The sequence below is a fragment of the Talpa europaea genome (genome assembly GCF_964194135.1).
Source record: "Talpa europaea genome assembly, chromosome: 16".
NCBI classification, from domain to species: Eukaryota; Metazoa; Chordata; class Mammalia; order Eulipotyphla; family Talpidae; genus Talpa; species Talpa europaea.
The window spans coordinates 45,732,565-45,754,857 of record NC_140084.1 but is presented as its reverse complement, the minus strand read 5'-3'; the positions used below and the strand labels follow the sequence as shown (position 1 = coordinate 45,754,857).

The following is a 22,293-nucleotide window of genomic DNA, read 5'->3' as shown; positions in this document are numbered from 1 at the left end:
ACGAAGCAGAAGTGACAGAGTAGGAACAGAGCCCCAGAGGACCCCAAAGTGCCACGCCTTTTGGCAACATGGGGGATGGTGGGGGGGCGAGGGGGACATCTAGCAGAGCTTTCAGGGAAGGACTGGCTTGGTGGCAGGCTGGGGGCCAGGGCCGGAGAGGCTCTCTACCTGAAAAGGTTCACGAGTAGACCTACACCAGGAGGTGGCCCTTTGTCCCTGGATGGAAAAAGCGTTCACCACAGTCCCAGGAGAGGCGCCAGGCGGGCACGGTAGGTCAAGACACTGAAGAGCTCAGCTAGAGGGTACAATGCCAACCCTGGTGCCACCACAAGCAAGCCCCTTGAGGAGGCCATCCTGAGTGGGGAAGGCCAACTAATGGGTACAGGTCTCAGAGAGTTAGAAACATCGTGACCATTTCCTCAGGTGAGAGTCATCAATGATGCCCACACCAGGGGGTGCATGCAGGAGAAGCCAGACACACAGTGTCAAAGCACCTCCACACGGACACTTCGGAACCCACCAAGTGACATGCCCAGGGAGCAGCTTTACAGGGGAGAAGGCTAGAGAGCCAACATTTGAACCAGGGGCCGACTGCAGACCTCCAGCACCTGACACATGGGTGCCGCCCAGAGCCTCACACCGGGAAGGACGCTGCTTGCGCCAAAGTGTAAACCTAAATCTAATCAAGAGGCAACATTAAAACAACAACAAACCCAAGTAGAGGAATCATCTACAACGTCATCAATAATCATCTACAAATTAAGTGAACCCTAAATTATTCTCTAAAACTATCAAGATGATGAAAAGCACAGACTGAACCGTTTTGATAACTAAATGCAATGTGCGGTCTGGGATTAGCCCCTGGATCAAAAAAATTCTGTTTTTTGTAATAAAGGATGTTAATGAGACAACTGATGAAATGAAAGTCTATCATTGGGTTCTTACTGAATAATGTTAATGTCCTCATTTTGATAATTACATGGAGGTTATATAGACAATGTTTTTAAAAAATCCCCACAGAAGTATTTAGAATTAAAGATACATCCTATGTGCAATTCTACATTTCAGAAAAAAAGATACAAACACAGAAAAAGAACAACAAAGGAAATCTGGTAAAATGTTAAAATTTAGGGAAGGGGGGGGTGGGGTGTCTCCCTGGTGGCGCAAGGGTTTAAGTTGCAGCACTATCAAGCTATCTGCAGCCACAGCAGCACGAGTTTGATCCCCAGCCAGGGAGCTGACCCATATGGCGCAGCAGAGCTCTCCTGTCTCACCCGCTGTTCCCCTCAGCAGTGTATTTCAATCAATCCGCCTGTTCTGCTCCCCACTGTCTCTGGTGAATCCTCTCACCCCTGCACCTCTGTCCTACACCCCAGCTCTTGTATGCATTAAAAAAAAAAAATCAGGAACCTGTAATTTTCAATATGTTCCAATTTATAATTTTTGCAATTTTCCTAAAGATCTGCAATTATTTCAAAATGAAACATTGAGGACCCCCTCCAACCTCCTTAAAATGACATCAGCTACCTCTCTGCAGTGATGGATCAAAAAGGAGAGGCTTCGATATCTAGAATTTGCTTTGTGTAGACTTCCTCCTGTGGGAGGGAGAGGTACCAGGAAGAAAGTGATGTAAAAACCAGCCTCAAAACCAGATGGACACTGAGAAAAGGCCTTGGGTACAGAATGGACTGAAAACCTGCATATTTGCTGTGATTACACCACGTGCTCACAGTGAATTCCATGGCACTATGGAGAAACAGGAACAGAGCAAATCCTGGTGGGGAATTTTGCAAATCCTGGTGTGCTACAGGGAAAACCCTGGAAAGAACTCTAAGTCCTTAGCGGGCTCCAACTGAAACCTATCTTCCCCAATAGGTTCTTCTCGCATATCCTAAGTAAACAGTAACACTGTCCCTCAGCAGAATGTGAAGCTGCTGAAATTATCAAGGGTCTGGCAGGCTGTCCATGCCACAAACACTTAATATCTTACAGATAATGCCAGAATCAGAACACATATGAAGGCTGTAATTTCTACCTTGGCTTCAAATTGATTTAAGCCTGTTTCTTGACCTCAACCATACTCAAGAACCTGCAGACCTGTGTACCTACTATGCCACCTTCTGCTCAAAACTCACCAACTTTGAAAGCATCCAGGAGAAAGCCAAGGAGGTTCATTTCAGGGGAAATAAGGAGATGAAACAGGAAGTTTCAGGGGTTTCAAAAGAGAGCCCAAAGGGCCTCCCCGGTGGCGCAGCGGTTGAGCGCTGGGTTGCGAAGCTGCCCGCAGCCTCTGCAGTGCCGGTGCGATCCCTGGCTGCTCCCCGGCCACTGGAGGAGGGTCCCGCATGGCGTGCAGACCTCTCCTGCCGCCCGCTGCTCCCCTCAGCAGTGTACTTCGGTCCTTCTGCCTGCTCTGCTCCCCGCTCTGCCTCTGGTGAATTCTCTCACCCTCCCATGCTTCTGACTGTACCCAGTACTTGTATAAATACATAAATAAATCTTTAAAAAAAAAAAAAAAAAAGAGCCCAAAGAGATTTAGGGAACCCTACATGAGAATGAAATAAACATTTTAAATGCAAGTCAAATCTCATGCTCTGAAGGATAGTTATCTTAGATTGTCAGACAGTCTGCATTTATAATAACACCAAATTATCAGTGGAGTTGAAATTCAGCTCCTTGACTAGAAGGTATCCAAGCACCCTAGTTGTTCTTTACCTCTGGGGGAAAAATCCTGTCAATACATAATTCTGGGGCCCTGATCAATAGCCTAGAGCTGTTAACACTCACAACAACTCATTCATGTTATTAAACCGAATTGTATTACCATTTTGTGTCCAGTACATGCTGAGGACACAGAGCCAAACATGAAGCCTTTTCCCTGCCCTCAAGTTGCTGACAGATATGAGTCAGACACAGACAAGGAGGCTGCAAGCTATGGCGGGGAGCTACGGCCCGCAGAGATGGCTCACAGATCCTGCACGACAGCACACGACTGCATGAAGATGGGGGATCCAGGAGTTTGACAGCTGTCGGAACTGCTCAACTCCTTCTCAGAAGGCATCTCACACTAGACAAGAGCTGATTCCAGAATTTCCAGATGGCCTGGCCTGCTAGAAAGCATCCTGTAGACAGTGAAAGCTGCAGCTGGCTAAGAGGTTAACACTCTTACCTGTGGCTTCAATGTACTCAATACATCTCTCAATAAAAATAGGGATCGGCTTCTCTGGAGTCACGACGGTAGTTAAGGGCACCCCAAAGTAGTTACTCTCCCAGGTTGCCTTTGTGATGGATGGCCGGGGTTTGGGCTTTGGTTTCTGTCCAGGAAAGAAAAGAGAAAGCACAAAGACAAAGTAAGTATCAACATGCAACTGAAATATCAGCAATTCTTCCAGAGGGAACTCATAATCGTGTGAAAACTGCTGGAAAGATTCCAAGCAGGATAAAGAGCCCCATTTGTTCACGTCACTAATTCTGTATTTTCTAGTCTCCAAATATCCCACCAATAGCCACATAGTCACACCTTGACTGCATTATGAGAACAAAGGTGTTTATAAGAAGCAGGTCGTGTTTATTTAACAACAATAAGATGACTATCCACATCCTTTATCGGGCACACGAGTACACAGGAAGTATTTCAAACATCCCGTAGAGATAATAGATTTTAAACGTTCAAGGATAGCTAAAATCTTAAGAGAGATAAAAGATGGACTCAAAAGTGAATAATTTCCTCTTTCCAGAAAAGACAGTGAGCCAGGGCTGAAAGCCCCAAGTGAGAACTGCCTTCAATGCACTAGTCTGGGGTTAGCGTCTAGTGGCTTCCATGTCAAGTAAGGGTAAAACCAACTAATCTAATACAACAAAGAAGAGAATTCTTTTTCTTTTACAGCCATTACTTTCCTCATGTAGTAATAGGAATAGGAGCAGCAGCAAGAATCACCCAGGGATTACAATGCACCAAGCAAGCCCCAGATATTATTTCTTTTATTATTATTTTATTATTTCTTTTCTGTTATTTCTTTTAAACCTCACCACATTCCATTTTACCAAAGAAAGCTGTCCCATGTGCCTCAATGATGGGACTAATCAGCAACAGTGTTGGCGTCCAAGCCCCCTGTCTTCCAGGCCCAACCTCAGAACACTGGGCTCTTCTGCTCCAAAAGGATTCAGCTCTTCAATTTTGAAGTTCACACGAGGGAAAAAATATTGTATACAAAGGCCAGCACCCTTGGGCCTCCCCGGTGGCGCAGTGGTTGAGCGCTGGGTTGCGAAGCTGCCCGCAGCCTCTGCAGCGCCGCTTCAATCCCCAGCTGCTCCCCGGCCACTGGAGGAGGGTCCCACATGGTGCGCAGACCTCTCCTGCCGCCCGCTGCTCCCCTCTGCCTGCTCTGATCCCCGCTCTGGCTCTGGTGAATTCTCTCACCCTCCCAAGCTTCTGACTGTACCCAGTGCTTGTATAAACAAACAAACAAACAAACAAACAAACAAATAAATCTTCAAAAAAAAAAAAAACAAAGGCCAGCACCCTTACTCACCCCAAAATTACAGAAATACACCTAAAAATTGGCCTTTTGTTAAACTAAAGAAGAAGGTAACTAAGTAGGATCAAGATAAATGGACTCAGCCATTCACTGTAGTGGGATCAGCTGAGCAGGGCAGATTTAGAAACAGCTCAGCTCATAAAGGTAAAAGTATTTAGAATCTTTGCATAAAATCCATTGAAGGGGCCAAGTAACTTGCTGCCTGGTCACAGGTCAACCATTATCTCTTCTCACCCTGCCAGTCCCCATTCCTTCTGGTACCCATTTATATGGAAACAAATCACTTCCTGTTTAGTCTGAGATTCTTTGAGGACTTCCTGTGCAAACACATGACACACAAAACCAACCCAGCTGAAGATACAGTGTACATGGGGGAAGGCACAGGTCCACTGCTGGCTGCTGGTCTTCACGCAGCCCGCCGGCTGGCTCGGGATCCAGGGCCACGATGCTATGGGAGCCATCCCCGGCTCTGGAAGATCTGTGCCTGCCAAAATGCCTGTCCATGTCCCTGCCCAGTGAGTGGTGATGGCCCACTGAGTGGTGATGCTCCTACTCCTATAAAATAAGTGACACACTCTTTGGTGGCGGGCGTGGCTGCTGGTCTCCTCCAGTGGGGACTGCCTGAGATAATAGGCTTTGACTTCGGACTTTTTACCAAAGAACTTTTGGCCAAAGAAGTAAGGAAAAGCAAGTTAATATGTGCTGTGTCTTTATAGAAACAATTTAACCAATCTCCCAGCATCTTCTACTTACACTAAGCACAACATAAAGAATTTAAGCTTTGAAATCTGGCAGGCTTGGGCTTGAGTCCTGACTGGTAAGTTCTGTGACAGGCCAAGTGACAGCATCTGCCTCACTCACAAGGTGGTGGTGGTGATGGTGGGGTGAAATGGAATGGCGGAGGGGAAGTTCCTAGATGAGGTATACAGCAGTCACCCAGTAACATACACAGCAGTCACCCAGTAACGTGCGTTCTTGCTGAAGGAACAGAGGGGCTGAGCGCAGCCACTGCCATAAAAAGATCACCATCTGGATTTAAGGAATTTCCCATTTTTTAGTAATCTCAATCCTGCAGAACTTGCCTATCAAAACTAACACAACAACATTGTTCCTCAATAAAACTGGGCTTCCAAATAATCTGCTGTTAAGGAATGAAATAGGGCACGTTAAGAGAAGCTGCAAAGAAGCTATTTCTAATCACCACGAAGCCTCTGAATCACAGTTCCAAAAAACAGAAGACAAATTTTAACCTTGTACTTCCTCTACCCCTCAATATCAGAACAAAATGATAAGGTATGTTCCAACAATGTAAGCTAGAAAATTTAGCCTCCAACAACTGAATTACTATGTACCAGACCCTTGTTTAAGTACTTTATCTGTATTATCTCACTCCAGATTGACAACAGATCTGTGAGTGTGGGAGTAAAGAACCCCGTTTCACAGATGGAGAGGCTGAGTCCCAGAAAAATTCCGTAATTTGCCCGTCAGGCCTGCCTGATTGTGAAACCTGTGCTCGTAACCACTGTGGTCCACTGTCATCTTGGGAAAGTTCTGGGGCTAGGCAGAATGAATGAACGGATGGCGAAATAGATGACTCAGGACACACTGACAACCTGGAGCACTTCCCGAGTTAATGATGGCCCTCCCGTGACGCTCCAGGGGTGTGCAAGCTGGAGACAGGGAGAACAGGGTAATGTGACAGCTATTTTCAAAAACCTATGGCGTTCTCTCATGGAAAGGGAAGGCTTGTCTGTATGGCTTCAGAGATTCATAGATTCATGCTGGGAGAGAGAAGAGGAAGACTCAGATGCATATTTTATTAATATAAGGAGAAATTAAAAAATTAAAACCAACAACAAGAAAATCCCAGCTGTTTTTTTTTAAAGTTTATTTATTTATTTAAAGATTTTTATTTATTCATTTATTTATTTATACAAGCACTGGGTACAGTCAGAAGCATGGGAGGGTGAGAGAATTCACCAGAGCCAGAGCGGGGAGCAGAGCAGGCAGAAGGACTGAAGCACATTCTGAGGGGAGCAGCGGGCGGCAGGAGAGGTCTGCATACCATGTGGGACCCTCCTCCGGTGGCCAGGGAGCAGCGGGGGATCGAACCGGTGCTGCAGAGGCAACCGCTGCGCTACCAGGGAGGCCTGAAAACCCCAGCTGTTTAAATAAGGAAGCTACGTACTGTGAGTGTACTCAAAGTGGAGGCTGTCACCCGCCCGCATACCCTGTCAAGGTCTGCTGTAGACAGAACTGAATTACACATCTATCCCTTTCACCTCAGATCCCAAGATCTGGTTTGGCACTTTGACTTAGAAATGTGGAAGAGCGGGGAAGGCTTGACAACATCAACTCCCCTTGCTGAATGACATGCGCAGTTCTCTCTCTCCTTCAATCTCTAAGATTTAAACAAACTCTCACTTACAGAATGTCAAAATACCTCCTTGAAATAACGGAGGACTCTCTAGGGTGTCACAAAATTAGGCAGGGAATTCTTGCACAACTAATTCTAAACCTTCCCAGTAAAGAAATCAGAGTTTGTGGTGCGTGCCAAGGCTTGGGGCTGACTGTTGATACAACAAGCAACACCCTGGGCATCCGAAGGGTTACGCACACATTTCAGATGGAAATGCCATTCTCCTGAGTGGCCTGCCAGATGTCTCAGTCCCTGGGCAGACGCGTGTCGCTCCTGTAGGAGTCCCTGGAGCACGCTCGACAGCGGGCCCCCGGAGAGGAGAAACGAGCACCAGCCCAATATCTATCCCCTTTTGAGGCACCCGCTTTGCAGGATGAATTGGAAAAAGCACCAAGCCAGAGGAAGCCAAGTCCCAAGAACAATCTCCATGTGTGTTCCTCTAAGTTTAGAAGTTAACTGCGTTAAAAAAAAAAAAAAAAGGCAAACAGAAATTGGGCGTGGCCATGTGCCAGGTGCTTTGCACAGTTACAGAAAGCTCACAACCACATTGTAAAGAACTTAGTCCCGTTTTACAGCTGAGAAAACAGAGGCTCTGAGAGTCACACCCAGCACGGAGAGTGCCAGAGCTCAGAAGCCAGTGACGTGTGGATGCCCGAGTCCCATGCTCTTCCCGCATGAACATGCTGAGACGCCACTGACATAAGACAGGACTAGGCCACCTGCATCACCTTCACCTGGCCCTCTGGACAGATATTTTTCAAATGAGTAATGTAGCCCCATTGTTCTGCACAGTTTCCTTAAAAATATGCCTGATTCTTAGTCTTGACACTAACCAGGTGGCAAAGGAAACCAAAAACCAAGCCACGGTTTATACCAGAGCTGCACTGGGGAGAGGGGCCAATGGACTTTGCCCCTGGCCCCTTGGCTTTTCTGAAACTACGAAGAACCTAAAGGGGAAACCCCTAACTAGGGCAGAGTGGGGCCCTCACGGCCCTGCCCAGCCCTCAGAGCAAGAACAAGATCAGAATGGCAGCCAGGGAGAGGAGCCAAGAGAAGGCCCTTCGATCAGCCCGGAAGGTGACTGGGCTCCAGAGCCCACGTGCAGCTGGCACTCAACAGTTCTGGACAAAACCGGCTTCAATAATGCATAAAAAATACAAAGTCTCCATATTTTTCAAGTTATTGAGATGAGGACTCTCTGTGGACAGACCCTCTCTCCTAACCTGCTGTCTCACCAGGTGAGGCTCAGAAGGTCTGGCTCTCAGACTCCTCTCAGAAACAGATGAAACAACCAGCTCAGTGAATGTATAAACGAATTGGGGAGAGTCAGGCCCACAGAAAGTAAAACTGATGGAGATAACAGATAAATACCAACTGAGCTAAGAAGAAGAGTCTCCAGCAGAGAGCTCACCGTTTCCAGATAAACCTCCGTCTTCCGTGGAGGCAGCAGGAACAGCCGCTTAGTGACCCTCAATGGTCAACTTCCACTCTTCTCTCCTGGCCTCCGCTAAAGCTCTTAGACTTGCCAAGTTACTTATTCATGTTGGGGTGAGGTACTGTGGCCGTTAGAGCAGCACAGTGAGCACAGCGCTTTAAGTGCCTGGTAACACATCAACAAGGAAATAAAAGCAGAAGCCAGGCTGCTGGATTCTGCATTCTTGTTTTTATTTTATTTTTTAAGATTTATTTATTTATGCACACAAGAGCTGGGGCAAAGGCCAGTGACGCGGGGGATGAGAGGCTCCACCAGAGACAGAGTGGGGAACAGAACAAGCAGACTGACCGAAGTACACTGCTGAGGGGAGCAGTGGGCAAGGCAGGAGAGGTCTGCTGCGCCATGTGGGTAGTTCCCTGGCTGGTCGGGGATTGGAATCATGCTGCAGAGGCTGCGGATTGCTTCATAGCGCGGTGCTTAACCCCTTGCGCCACCAGGGAGGCCCCATTCTTGTTTTGAAAGCAGGTACACTATATCCAGAATATAGGCTGGAACAGGACTGTGTCCTCTGAATGGGGATGATCTTCCTCAGAGTGAAACTGATCAAGGCAAAGGAGTCACAGGTCGGCTTTCCAAGCCAGGGAATGGCACAGCCCGGCCAAACTGGAACTGGTAGGAGTCTTAGACATACAGGGACAGTCCACGAACTGCCTTCCTCCCGACTGCCCAGCGCCCCGCCATGCATACCACATTCTGCTTTTGTACTGGCCATGATTCCTTCTTATTTCCAAAAGAAGACCAAAGAGGCCTTGCAATGCCCACTAGCACTCCCAGTAGGTTCTTAGTTAACTGATGCTCCTCCTCCAGGCTCTGAAAAAAAACCTAAGCCCAAGTTTAAGAAAACACCTGAGGACGGGTTTGTTCTTACTGGCAAACTCTAATGTGAAAACGCAGAAGTTGAGACTGGTCTCATTCAAACCACCAGTACGGCAACCGGCCACTTGAGTCTTGGGGCAGATGTATTTATGGGTGAAACAAAAAGTAGCACCAAGTCTTTGCCTGCCTAAGCGAGGGGTGGGGGGGGGCACGTCTGTCTTCCCCTCAGAGGCCCCCAAATAAAGCGTAGCTCTGTGCTCTATAAAGGCGCGAAGTCTGGCACATCTGGGGCAATCCCTGGTGCCTCCTCAGACTGAAGGTGGATGCGACAGGGGCCGGGGCAGGAGGAGGGTCACTCGTTCCAGGAAAGTTTTTACAGGCATCCTGCCTGATTCAACATTCATTGCACTTGGACCTCCCAGAGCTGGGGGGTCAGTTTTTATCTGCTTGCCTCCGCTCAAAAACTGGATGAAACATACTCAAAGGCCTTTTTCTATGGAAGCAGAGGTGATTCCTGACTGGTACTTAATAACCTGGGTCCCCACAAAGGTATGTCAGTAGCCCTGGGTGGTGGCGGAGAACAAGCCGACTTGGTGAAGATCAGAGCAGCTCTCTGTTCTTTGAAAAACAGATTTGGGTTGCCTATTGTGAATCTTTTTTTTTCCTCAAAAAACAGGTGTGCAGTAAGCTAAGGGAGGTAGTTAAAGACAGACTATTTTTTGAACACACTACAGCAGTTCTTTGGGCTTAAAATAAACTGAGAAACGAGTGACACCAGTTGAAAACAATTTCTCAAAGTTCCAGTTGCTGCTTCAGCGTCTCCACACCTTTTCTGTCCTCCCTCAGACCCTTGGAGGCCAGGAACAGACAGCGCCGCTCGATTCTCAGGGGTGTGTGGGGAAATGGACTAAACTTGAGAATCCAAGTCTTTTGTCTGAAATGAACACACCGACTGGGCTGACTGGTCCACCTATGACCATCCTCCTGTAGAGGGGGCTCTTAAAAACCCGCTGCAAGTAGACCAGAGTTCAGAGAGCAGCTCCTCCACTTAGCCAACTACACAAACCTGGGCAGGGTGTTTAATCTCTCAGAAGAAAGAAAGATGGAAACTGGCTGAGGACCTGCCTGGAGTGGCCCTTGGCACACAGTAGGCCTTCAACAGGTACAAAGAGCACCAAACCCTCCACGTGCGGGACCCACGGCTGGGGTCTCCCCACTCTGTCACTCTCTGGCTTTCTTGCAACTCTCTGAACACTTCAAGCTTTTTTAGCTCCGAGTTACAATGTTTTCTTGAAAGCTCTCCCTGTGACGCCTCCATCCTCACTGACTCCGTCTGCCTCACCCTGCAAGGCTAAGCTTTATGCGTCATGTCCTTGGGGAGCTTTCCCAGACAGCCTAGTTCAGATTTAAACTCGGTGCTACACAATTCCTTAGTACCTTGTACCTCCCCCTGGTAACATTCAAAACGCAAGTAAGTACATGTTTAAAATCTACCATCCCTGAGACTGTGAACTAGATGAATGTGCCACGCCTAAGCTGCGCAGCGCAGGGCCGGGCGTGCAAGTGCTCAGCAGAGGCCGCGCGCGCTGACCTCATTGTCTCCTTCCTGAAGGATGAATGAGCATTTGCTCTGGAGCAAAAGCATTTCTTTTAAGAAATAAAATTCTTGCAGGAACCAGACATTCTAAGGTCAAATTACTACCCCCACTTTTGAGCCAAGGAACTTCTTTGACAGCTCACTGAGTAGGCCCGGCGCACACACTGTCACACACACTGGGCCTCTCCTGAGCAGGTTCCAAAGAGCTCCTATTTCATGCCATTCAGCTTGTCTGTCAAAACGTAGCATCCCTCCCGGGAGCGAGCAGTCCAATTCCCCAGCTGGTTTTCCTTCACACTAGAAACTTTAACTCCGTTCTAGGCCGCACAAAATGAGAGCTGTGTCCACACAAAGCCACAACAACCAGCCAATTCACAGAATCCAATGAAATAAGCCAATTCACTGGGGGGAACACAAACTGTCAAACTGGTTCCTTGGTGCCCGATAGGCCAAACAATGTGTGATTGAATTGGTTTGCTTTTCAATAGGTTGTCTTGTCATGTAGCTACAGTGAGTGAAAGATTTTCTTTATCATTCTGGTGTTTTTTGTTTTTGTTTTTTAACACAAATACAAGAGTATATCAGCTAGAAGGGTGAAGAGCCAATAACATCTTCTCTGTAAATGAGTAGTGAGACACGCTAAATTCAGCAATTTGAGTTTGCCCAAAAGGCACATTTCATGGAGCAAGTCTCCCCAGCTTGTTTTTTGGCTTTAAAATAAGACTCTGCCGGTCCTGATCTCATCGGAGCAAACGCATGGCACTGGGAGACAGAGACCATGTGCAACAACAACTCTCTACAGACAAAGCATCTATTCATGCGCCCGCTGAAGTGCAATCGTAGGTTTTCGATTTCATTCAGCCGAGTGCGGAAGGCTCCCGCTATGAGGGTGGGTTGCTAAATGGTTCAGCTGGGAAAGGACCCAGCGTAAGCGTCAGCTTTACAGTTGCACTTTCATTAGGAAAAATGAAAGCGATTCCCTCACTCCAGCTCCAATTTTATAGTAAAAAGCTAATCTAGCAAATGAGCCGAGGGCACCGCGCAGTTTCGCTTTTTCCACATCACGCTGGTACCCAGGGCCGAGCTCTGTTGTTGTCGTCAGGGCTGTTGCCAGGGTAAAGTGCGGAGAAAACAGCTAAGTAACAAACAGGGTTACAACTTACACAAGAAGGAGAGCCAGTGTTGGTCCCTGGGCCAAAGCAGAGCGGTCATCACATTCCGCTCCTCACGACTATGTGAGGAAGGTGACAAGGTAAATGTGAGGGAGTTGACCCTCAGTCCTGATCCCCGAAGTTTGAGCTACTAATAACTGCACCCCACCCTACCCTAGCCACCCTAGCCACCCTGCAGGAGACCAGGAGACGTTTGCTCTGCCCCAGGACACACAACCCTGGGCTCAAGTGAGCGCTAAGGTCTGGACGAGGAATGTCCGGCCACTTCCCCAGTGGAGTCTGCCACTCGGGAAGCCCTGAGTGTGTTCTCCATTACCAACTGGCTCCCCTCTCACTTCAAATAAATCTGTATTGCTTAGTCATGCCAATAAAAATCAAAGGCCAAATGCCCTACGTAGGGGCAGGCTTGCACTCTCTACCCCGTGGTAGCTTGCTTTTCCAGTAAGACAGGTGTCAAGGCCTCCCTGGTGGCTCAAGGGGTTAAGTCTCAGCACTATCAAGCTATCAGCAGCATGAGTTCAATCTCAGCCAGGGAGCCAACCCACATGGAGCAGCAGACCTCTCCTGTCTCGCCGGCTGCTCCCCTCACCAGAGTATTTCAGTAGATCCTCCTGTTCAGATCCCTGCTCTGTCTCTGGTGAATCCTCTCACCCCCCCCACCCCCCACCGCTGGCCTACACACCAGCTCTTGTATGCATAAATAAATAAAACTAATCTTTAAAAAAAGAGGCAGGTGTCAGTGTGTATTAAGGGCAAGGGGATTTGCTACAGGCGGGGGGGGGGGGGGGGGGGGGGGGAAAGGAAGGCTCTGCTTATCTCTGCAGGATCATGAGGCCGCTACACTCATTTCAAAGCACCATTATCCAAGGCAGGAAAAGACAATTTCACCTTTACTCACTCTTTCCAAAGGATACTCCTACACAGACTTCTGGCACGCTACTGCTCTTGGGCCAGAGGTGTCACTGTAACGTGACCTGAAGAGGGTGGCCCACACAATCACTCTCGCAGTGCGTCCGCCACCCAAGGCAAGGAAGTCCTAGGTAGGAAGTGCTCGTTACCAGCACGGATGCGGCAGTCTCAGAGGCTCAGCGGAACCAGCTGTTTTCTGCTGAGCCCACAGTGCCTACTCTTTAAAGCACGCCTTGTTTGGGAATGTTTTAAAAGCATTATTTTCAACAAGTATTAAAAATGTAGCTAAAAGTCAGAAAAATAGTTGGAGCTCACAGTGTGCTATTATGCCACCTTCCTATTCCCCAGGTGTGCAAACACCCCCACAAATTAGAAGACTGTCAGCATTTTGCTGAGCTGCTCTGGCAACAGCCTTCACTGGGAGTGGAGGAGGAAGAGGAGTCAAAATGTTCAAAATGTTTGGATTCCGATTTCATTAAACAAGAGCGCTTTGGGGAAATGCCGGGAAGCAGGGCAGGCTGTTCTCTGGCTCCCAAGATCAAAACTGTTTTCCAGGGGTCTGCCCCCATCAGCCTGCGGAGGACAAGTTGCTGAAGGCGGATGAGGAACCAAAGAGGAAAGCAAACCCAGGGCAACTGGAACAGAAGATAACCCTGCAATATGTATTAATTATTATTCAGTGCAGAGGGGAGGGGACTGGGTGCAGGATACAGCCCTGCCCTTGCACAGGTAAGAAAAGTCTGGAAGCTCCTGGCCTCTGGTGACTGAGGAACGCTTTGTATGAGACAGGAAACAAAGGGTCCAGGCACCATATTCCTCAATCTCCAGACGCCTCCTGGCCATAGGAGCTGCAGAATAGCCTCCAGGTGATACTTTACAACAGCACTGTTAGCTCTCAAAATAGCCTGTATTCATCCTTCTAATTTGGTGAGTCTTATGCTAACACACGTTCTTTAACAAAGGTACATGCTTCTGTACAAAGCTCCCTGAACTGCTTTCAGACAAGTGACTTTGTTTTCTGCAGTTCCCTGGGAGGGAGAGGATCAAAAGCATTCCAGGCGAGAAATCACCCTGTGTATCACGCTGACGTGGAGTTAGCACGTCACACAGTTCTGTTACGGTGTTTCACCAAGATGTCTTTCTCTAAAAAACAAAGAGTATTTCTGTATACACTACACAGGAAAAAAAGGAAAAGTTGGGGAAGATGGTTTCCATCTCCAAGTCTAATAAGCACAAGGGGAAAGCTGCGCTGCCCAGAATGTGCTTCTAGCAAGATAAAGGAGACTCATTGGCTGCAGCATGGGGGGCTATTTCCTCTGCATCTGATGGTCATGATGGGGAGGCTTTTCTTTACTCTTCCCCTCCCTGCTCCACTTGTGACCCCTAAATAAAATCCGGAGCTCTCATTGATAGTTGCAGTGCAGTGACTCACTCAGAATGAGCTGGATTGCGCTACAATTTTACAGATATGGGACAGGTTTATAACTCACAGTGGTGACGATCTTATTTTCCATTTAAGCACTTGAAGCCCCTTCACTGATTTGTGTGTGCAAATAAAATAATCATCCAATTTCTCCTAATTGAAAATACAGCAACCTTTACGGATTAGCAAGGGGAAGAAGGAGCATTTAAGACATGGAGCATTTACAGATGAAATGTTTGTTTAGCAGAAAGAGACCGAGGTGTGTGACTTTGGATTTTCCTATTTATTTATTTTTTACATTTTAAAGAGACAGGTTTATTAGGAAAAGGAGAAAGAAAAAGAGAGACACCTGCATAGTCATAGGCGGGCAGGAAAGCTGCCTCTGATAGGGACAGGTTTGTTAAAAGACATGCCCGCATAAACACAGGCGGGCAGTCTAGGGATGAGAGCTGCCTGGATTCTGGTCTTTAAGTGAAAGAAGAGCAAATACATTGTCACCGGCTTGGCAGCTTGTCAGGCTACTGACAAGTTCTACAGGAACCGCTCATTGTGGTAATTAACTATTGTCTTGAACAAAGACAACTCAGGCTATCTACCCGAGGTCCTTACAACTTGAGAGCCACGAGCAATAGCTATGAGACAGTGCTTTCTTTTCCATGCTCAAAGAGCAAACACACGCAAACACACACTCACACACAGAGCTGTTTTCTAGCAGAACAAACTGTCCTTGGAAATCACAGTTTTCGTCAATCAACTTGCACCCAGACTGTGCAAGCCACGCCTGGCCTCACCCCTAACTGGTCTTACCTTAGTGTTCCTTCTCAAACTTCGAAGAATATTCCTCCTTCTCGGATCTTCGTCTGTCTCATATGGAATGACGGCATTGTCCCCCTTGTAACCCTGGGATGCCTGATCCTCCTCTTTCTTCCGGATGGGCCCAAGCTCATCGTCGCTCCCCACGCTGAAGCTGGTTCGGTAACTAGCAAACCTCCCCAGCCGGCTGCATTTCGTCCTGTACAGCACTGGCTTACTCACGATGGATACTTTCCGGCCTCGCTCCAGAGAGCTGGTGTCCATTTCACTGTCAGAACCATTCCCGCTGCCATTGGACTGGGCTTTGTTGATATTCCGGATGGTGATGATTTTGCCCTGGGTACTGTCATGGGGCACCGAGTATATGTTTTCTTCTTCATTCCTGGGCTTGACCACGGCGTCAATGGGTTCGGCGTAATCTGAAGGATCAAACCCATCTGGAGGTAGCCAGGTGCTAGAAGACACAGACTTCCTCTGTCCATCCCTATGGCCTTGGTCTAAGTAAGACAGATCCCCCTTTGTGATGTCAAAATGAACGGGCGGCTTTGGTTTGACTGGCGGAGGTACTTTGTTGTTCAATTTACTCTCAAAATTGCTCATGATGTACGACAGCCCATCGTTTCCCTCCAGCTCCATAGAGAGCTTAGAATGGTCTTTGGACAGAGAGGGCAGTGATGTGTCTTCTCGAAACAGGCCGTAAGACGGGGCCTCAATATCCTCTTCCGAATCCTGCAGGTTTGAGTTGCAGAGCGGGGAGCCTGCCCGGGGGGAGTTGAACACCTCTTCCGTGGTGCTGCAGGCCTCAGCAACATTGTCGTACATGTGAGTGGCCTCGATGATGTTCTTTTTATCCACCACGTCTTTGAAAAACGGGTGGAAGATCTCGAGTTTATGCTGGGGTTGGCTACAGGGGATGCTTGTGAACCTTCCATCAATTTCTTGAGCAATCTCCTCCCCCTCAGTCAGCTGCTCCCGACTTAAGTCATTGTCCAGGACATCTACGGCGCCGTCCGTGAGTGCCACCAGCTGAATGGGGATAATATCCTGCACTTCACAAAGAAAGGCACGTAACATAGCCAAGGAGGCCTTACGTTTGGCAGAGTAAAAAACAATGTACCCATGGACCAAGCGGCTTTTGCGGATGCTGAATGAGGAGTGGTACGAAAGGACAGACAGCTCGATGCGCTTCTTGTGCAGCCCGATTGGTAGTTCAAGTAACACAGAGTTGCTGCTTCCACAGTGGGAAGACTTGCAGGTTTGGGACTGGAGGACAGGAAAGAGTATGTCGTCGGCACTGAAAGGGTCTCCACACATCAGACACATGACGATGCGCAGGTCAACGTCAGCCAGGTCTTTGATGCTGGCAGTAGAACTGACCAGGTTCAAGTTGCGCTTCGAGTCCAGGAGTCCTTTCAAAACTTGACTGATTTGCTTTTCGTTAATGTTGCGTCCGTAACCGATGCCAGCGGAAGCAGGGTCGAGAAACACACACTGCAGCTTGCTGGCAATCTGCTGACCTTGCTGTATTAAGCTATGCAATGTCTCTCCGCTGGTGTCTCCTCTCTTGTTAACCAAAATCAGCGTCAGGGGGAGATGGACTAAATGATTATCTCGCCGGCCGAGCGTGGACTCCCGACTCTTCTCTATACTCTCCACCACATAGCACAGAGACTCCTTGGAATTGTAAAGGCAGAGACAGCCGTGAGGCTGAAACGTTGGCGTCTGGAAAGAGTTCACAGGAAGCCTGACGTTCCCTTCTATTGGCCTCAGGGAGAGCTCGTACATTTTACCATCTATCACATACTTGTCATCATTTGTACACAGAGCTCGAATCTCATTGGCCAACTCGCGAGCAAGGCCATCTTTGCCCAAGATAACCAAATTGATTCTATCGATGTTGGGGTCAGAGAGGGAATTTTTCTGATTCCGGTCCAATGGTCTGCTGAAGCGAGAACTAACTAAATGCTCGATCTTGGCGTCCACGCACGCGGGGCAGCTAGGGCAGGTCTCCTTGGTGGGGTGGTACACGAAGTGAATGTGCTTCAGAATGAGGGCATCACGCTCAGCCTGGAGCTTCTGCAAGGCTTTGAACCGCTGTTCCTCCCCCAGGACATCCTGAATGACACCCATCTTCTCCTTGCTGGGCTTAGCATCCAGCTCCAGCTCGTAGAATAACTCTGAATATTCCAAAAGCAGCTCTTGAAACTCTTCCTTTGCTTTGTCTATAATTTGCTTTTGGTGTTTGCCGTAAATATCCATGTACACAGATTCTTCCAGCCACTGGTAGAAATCTTCATTCATAATAAAACTACGGGCCTCTTCCCAAGGCTTTCCAGGTGTTATGAAAGGAGAGGTCTCCAGGTTTTCTTTAAAAGCCCTTCTCATCTCGGCTCTCTTCCTCTCGTTCCGCAGCTTCTCCAGGTGGCTATCATACACCTGCTCTGCAGGGGAGGTCTCCATCAAGTCGAAGGGTATCCGCTCGTTCTCCATGTTGTCGATGTGGCTGGTGGCGTCCCATGGTGTCTCTTCCAGCACCACAAACCACTTCAAGAATTCTGGCTTCGTCTCCAAGAGCTTTTTGGCTTTTATGCAGCTGAGGTGGACTATTTCATCGAGGTTGGGGATGAGTGCTTCGAAGGCCAAGGGCAGGGCTGCCAGGTAGAGCTTCCTCCTGCGATCGATGTGCTCCTGCTTGAGGCGTTGGATGTGCTGAAGAAACAGCTTCTTGGCTTTCTGCGTCCCCTCCAGGTAGACGTACTCCTGGTACTCAGGAGAGGCCTGCATCTTCCGGCTGACACTTTGCCAGTTCTCATTGTGGTTTTTCACGATGCGACTCACCAGCCACTCATACTTGTCCTTGGCCGTGGCTATCTGCTGACTCTGCTGCTTGAGCGCTTCGAAGTAGGGGATGATTTTTGTCTTCCCCCGACTTTTATCTATGAGTTGCACTAAGGTGCTGAAAGCCAAGTCCACGTTTACATTGGATCTCGCTGAGGTCTCCACAACCTGGAGGTTCTTTTTGCTTAAGGCGAAAGTATGTGCATCTCTAATGTACCGCTCGACACCCTCATCACACTTAGTCAGAACCACCACTATGGGCTTTTTTGTTTTTGCAAGCTGATTGTAGAGATTGGAGACAAACTTGAGCTGGTCATCAAAGTTCCTATTCATGCCCCTACTGACATCAATACCCAGTAGAAAACCATCGATTAGCAGCTTTCCATCCGGCATCTGTTTCTGCTCAAAGTCCTGCTCCAGCCCCAGCTGGTCAGTGCAAAAGTACATGAGTTTCTCGGCTGACGCGAGCTTGGTAGCGGCTGCTCTCTTGATGTAGGGCTGCAGGGCCGTACTTCGATGAGGCTGGAACGTCTGATCATCGATGAATTCAGTCTGCTCCACAATGTGCATCTTACATTCCACACAATCCTCCAGGGATCGGCTAACTTCTCCCCAGTAAAGAAAGTGGTCATTATTGACCACTCGCCCCCCAAAGTCGCTGGTGCTGAGGACGGAGGTATGGTCCAAGTGAAACTCATCAGCACTCGGACGCACGAAGCGGTTGCACAGACAAGACTTCCCAATGCCGCACTGGCCCTTCTCCTTCTCGGTCCCGGACAATCCCACCACACTGATGTTGTAGGTGGGAATGCGGACATCTTGCTTTCTTGCCATCATCATCGTCGACACATCCTGCCACAATCGGCCACTTCCGAGATCAGATTAGTGTTTTCCAGTGGACACAAAGGCTTTCTGACATCATCAGTGGAGGCCGGCAGCCCACGCAGCAGAAGGGTCAGGTCCCGTAGTGCTTGTACACCAGTATGAAATCAGTTTCTGTCTCTCCTCATCGCCAAATAGCCAACATTTCTTCCTAAAAAGATGGAAGGAAAAGAAAACCCATTAACATCAAAATATTAGAACTTGATTTTAAACACTGACCTACATAGAAAAGATCAATTTTCTTATTCAACAAATACAATTAGTAAACTTCTAATGTGCTGGGTAAAGACATCAGAGCGAATAAGACTAACAGCTTCATGCCCACAGGCAGTTAGGAATATCATCTCACGGAGGAAGACAGGTGAGCCTAGAATACGCCACTGTACAAGAAAGAAGGTGCTAGAAAAGATGAGGGAGCACCTCACAAGACAGAGGACCCGCTGAAAGGGGCTCCCACTGGACAATCAATCTGATTTGAGAACCGAAACAACAGGTACAGTAATGAATTATAACCCACTTAAAAAAAATAGGGAGTTGAGTTCATACTGTTGGATCAAGCAAGAATCATCGCGATACTAAATCTGTGGGGAAATTTTGACGAGGAGCAGGTTATCTGCATGGGACTGAGGTCTTTCCTGGTAGCCTACTTATGAGTTGCAGTGGGAAGAAGAAAACGCTAATTATACAGGGGAGAAGGTGGAAACACCATGACTGTGTAATGAAAATTTTCATCACCGAAAGAGGACAGATGGATATGAACAGCCTCCAGGTATGATGCCTCTGGAAGGACACAGATCACCATGCCGTGATGGCCCAGGACACACTGCATCTCAACCTCACTACAAGAAAGCAGCAAACTCAAAGCGAGCAAGACTATGTAAAAGAGGGTGTCTGTGCTCTGTATCTTTCTCCCCTTCCCCACCCCAAATCAAAGGCATACTAGACAAAGAATGGCTATGTAAACAATCCAGATTAAGGTAAGCTACAGAGACATCCTAACTAAATGCAATTACCTGAAGCCAGACTGAATTCTGTCTTGGAGTGAAAGGGGAGACATACAGGATACTAGATCAACTAACAAAGCTGAACTTTGAACAGAATATTAGATCAAAGTATTTTATCAATTTAAACTCATGTAACTGATAGCTATCAGGTGAGAGAACAGTCCTATACTTTTTAGGAAATACACACTTAAGGATTTTTGGGAAAAGAATCATAACGTATTCGATTCAGAAAAAAATGATATATCTTCATCTACCTGTCTGTCTATACAGGGAATGCAAATAAGGTGAACTGTTAACAATGGGTGAATCGGGCCTCCCCGGTGGCACAGCGGTGGAGCGCTGGGTGCGAAGCTGCCGGCGGCCTCTGCGGCGCCGGTTCGATCCCCGGCTGCTCCCCGGCCACCTGAGGAGGGTCCCACATGGCGCGCAGACCTCTCCTGCCGCCCGCTGCTCCCCTCAGCAGTGTACTTCAGTCCTTCTGCCTGCTCTGCTCCCCGCTCTGGCTCTGGTGAATTCTCTCACCCTCCCGTGCTTCTGACTGTACCCAGTGCTTGTATAAACAAAACAAATAAATAAATAAATAAAGCATGCCTCTATTAGAATAAAAAAAAAACAATGGGTGAATCCTATGTCAGTATATAGGCTATTCCTTTGTGTTATTTTACTTTTTGTGACTTCTCTATTATATTGCAATTATTTCCAAATTAAAAGTTGTTGTTGTTTTTTTTTTTTTAAGGCATGTGAACATGGAGAGGTTTCCCAACAGGACCATGGGCTCTGGGAGGACAAGGTCCATCCTTGTCTCATTCACATCTGTGTCTTCTGCCCGCGTCACAGCGCTGACCACAGATGTTTACTGAAGAAGAGAGTACATGAGTAACTACCAGAGCAAGATGAAGAGTCCTGCTGGTGGCCGATCAGCCTTTCTGATTTAGGAAAAGCCCCGGGGGAAGTGCCATCTCGGGTGAGACTCGAAGGACAAATGAGACAGGCGGAGTCCTCCCTTCCCAGAAAGCTGTGTGGTCCGCTGGAAACCAGCTGAAGTAAAATGTGTGTGGGGAGGTGATGTTAGCAAGTAAGATTAAGCCGCTTTACAAGAGTCTGGATTCCTTCCCAGAGACTACGGGGAACCACAGGTGGTGGCTGAAAAGTGACATTTTAAAGGACCTCAAGAAGTTTGAATAGTTGAAAGCAGTGAAATGTTGTCATGATGCCTTGCAAATTCTTTCTATACTGTTCAGCTGAAATAAGTGAAATATGTAGTCTTTGCTGCTTACACATAAATGGTCTTTTGGCTACTGCAGCTTGTACTACACTGCCGTCAATTACAGCGCAAATAGGACAGATGAGCGCTGAACCTGCAGCCAAATCAACAGTCTCCTGAGATAATCACAAAGGGAGAACTTACAATAAACAAACGGCAATTTTCTTCTGCATCTCATTAATGCCTGCTTGGAACCCCGCATTTCCACAGCTTTAATGTTCTTGTGAGTATGTCGCCTAAGAAAGGGGGCGGGAAATCAGATGACCATGTGTGAATCCATCTGATCAAGGGGCAAAAGGAGAACAGCAGTTGCCCCGTAACGAAACCTCAAAGGTCACTAACCTTTCCCACATATCCACATCTTCCCTTGACAACCCAGAAAGTCGAACCCTGCATTACTAGGAATTGTACGTAAAAATTGTCTAACAGTTGGGCCTTCCCTGGTGGCTCAGCAGTTGAGTGCTGGGCTGTGAAGCTGCCCGCAGCCTCTGTAGCACCGGTTCAATTCCCCGCCGCTGGTGAGGGTCCCACGTGGTGCGCAGACCTCTCCTGCCGCCCGCTGCTCCCCTCAGCAGTGTACTTCGTCAGTCTGCCTGTTCTATTCCCCGCTCTGGCTCTGGTGAATTCTCTCACCCTCCCGTGCTTCTGACTGTACCCAGTGCTTGTATAAATAAATAAATAGATCTTAAAAAAAAAATTGTCTAACAGTTTCAAAAGAGAAATCTCAATCACCATTAGCAATCGACTCCAGATAAACCTGGAGGCTTTCACTTAAAGGAACCGAGTTCCAGGCTTCAGCAGGATTAAGCAGGTATCTGTGGGATAGTGGGAGAACAAGACTCCCCCATTCTCCACTTCCTTAGGTGACTGCTGACCTATGTACATTGTAAGATGGTTACGAATATGTAAAGCATGTTTACACACATCCTCTGAAATAGTCCCAAAATCAAGTGCTTTGGCACAGCAGCACACACGTGCAACCCTGTTCCAACCCACGAAGAGAACTGGGTTGTGGCAGAGCTTCAGACAAGAACATGGGTGACAGCCCTTCTCGGTCAATTCCTTGTCCCAGGGTCTGACAGGACACAAGGCCACCCACTCCAGCCATTGTGGGATGCACCTG

At 47.9% G+C, this 22,293-nt stretch overlaps 1 protein-coding gene across 1 annotated transcript in view; it reads right to left on the bottom strand.

Moving 5' to 3' along the window:
- ARHGAP35 (Rho GTPase activating protein 35) overlaps window positions 1-18,872 on the bottom strand; it is a gene marked incomplete at its 3' end in the record, with an annotated part of 66,340 nt that extends 47,468 nt beyond the window's left edge. The window contains exons 1-2 of the mRNA XM_084257542.1: window positions 15,177-18,872; window positions 3,170-3,314 (exon numbers count right to left, since the gene is read on the bottom strand). Of these exons, the coding sequence (XP_084113668.1) occupies window positions 3,170-3,314; window positions 15,177-18,860 (3,829 nt within the window). The 5' untranslated portion in view covers window positions 18,861-18,872. The remainder of the gene's footprint in view (window positions 1-3,169; window positions 3,315-15,176) is intronic.
- Between the last annotated feature and the right edge of the window lie 3,421 nt (window positions 18,873-22,293).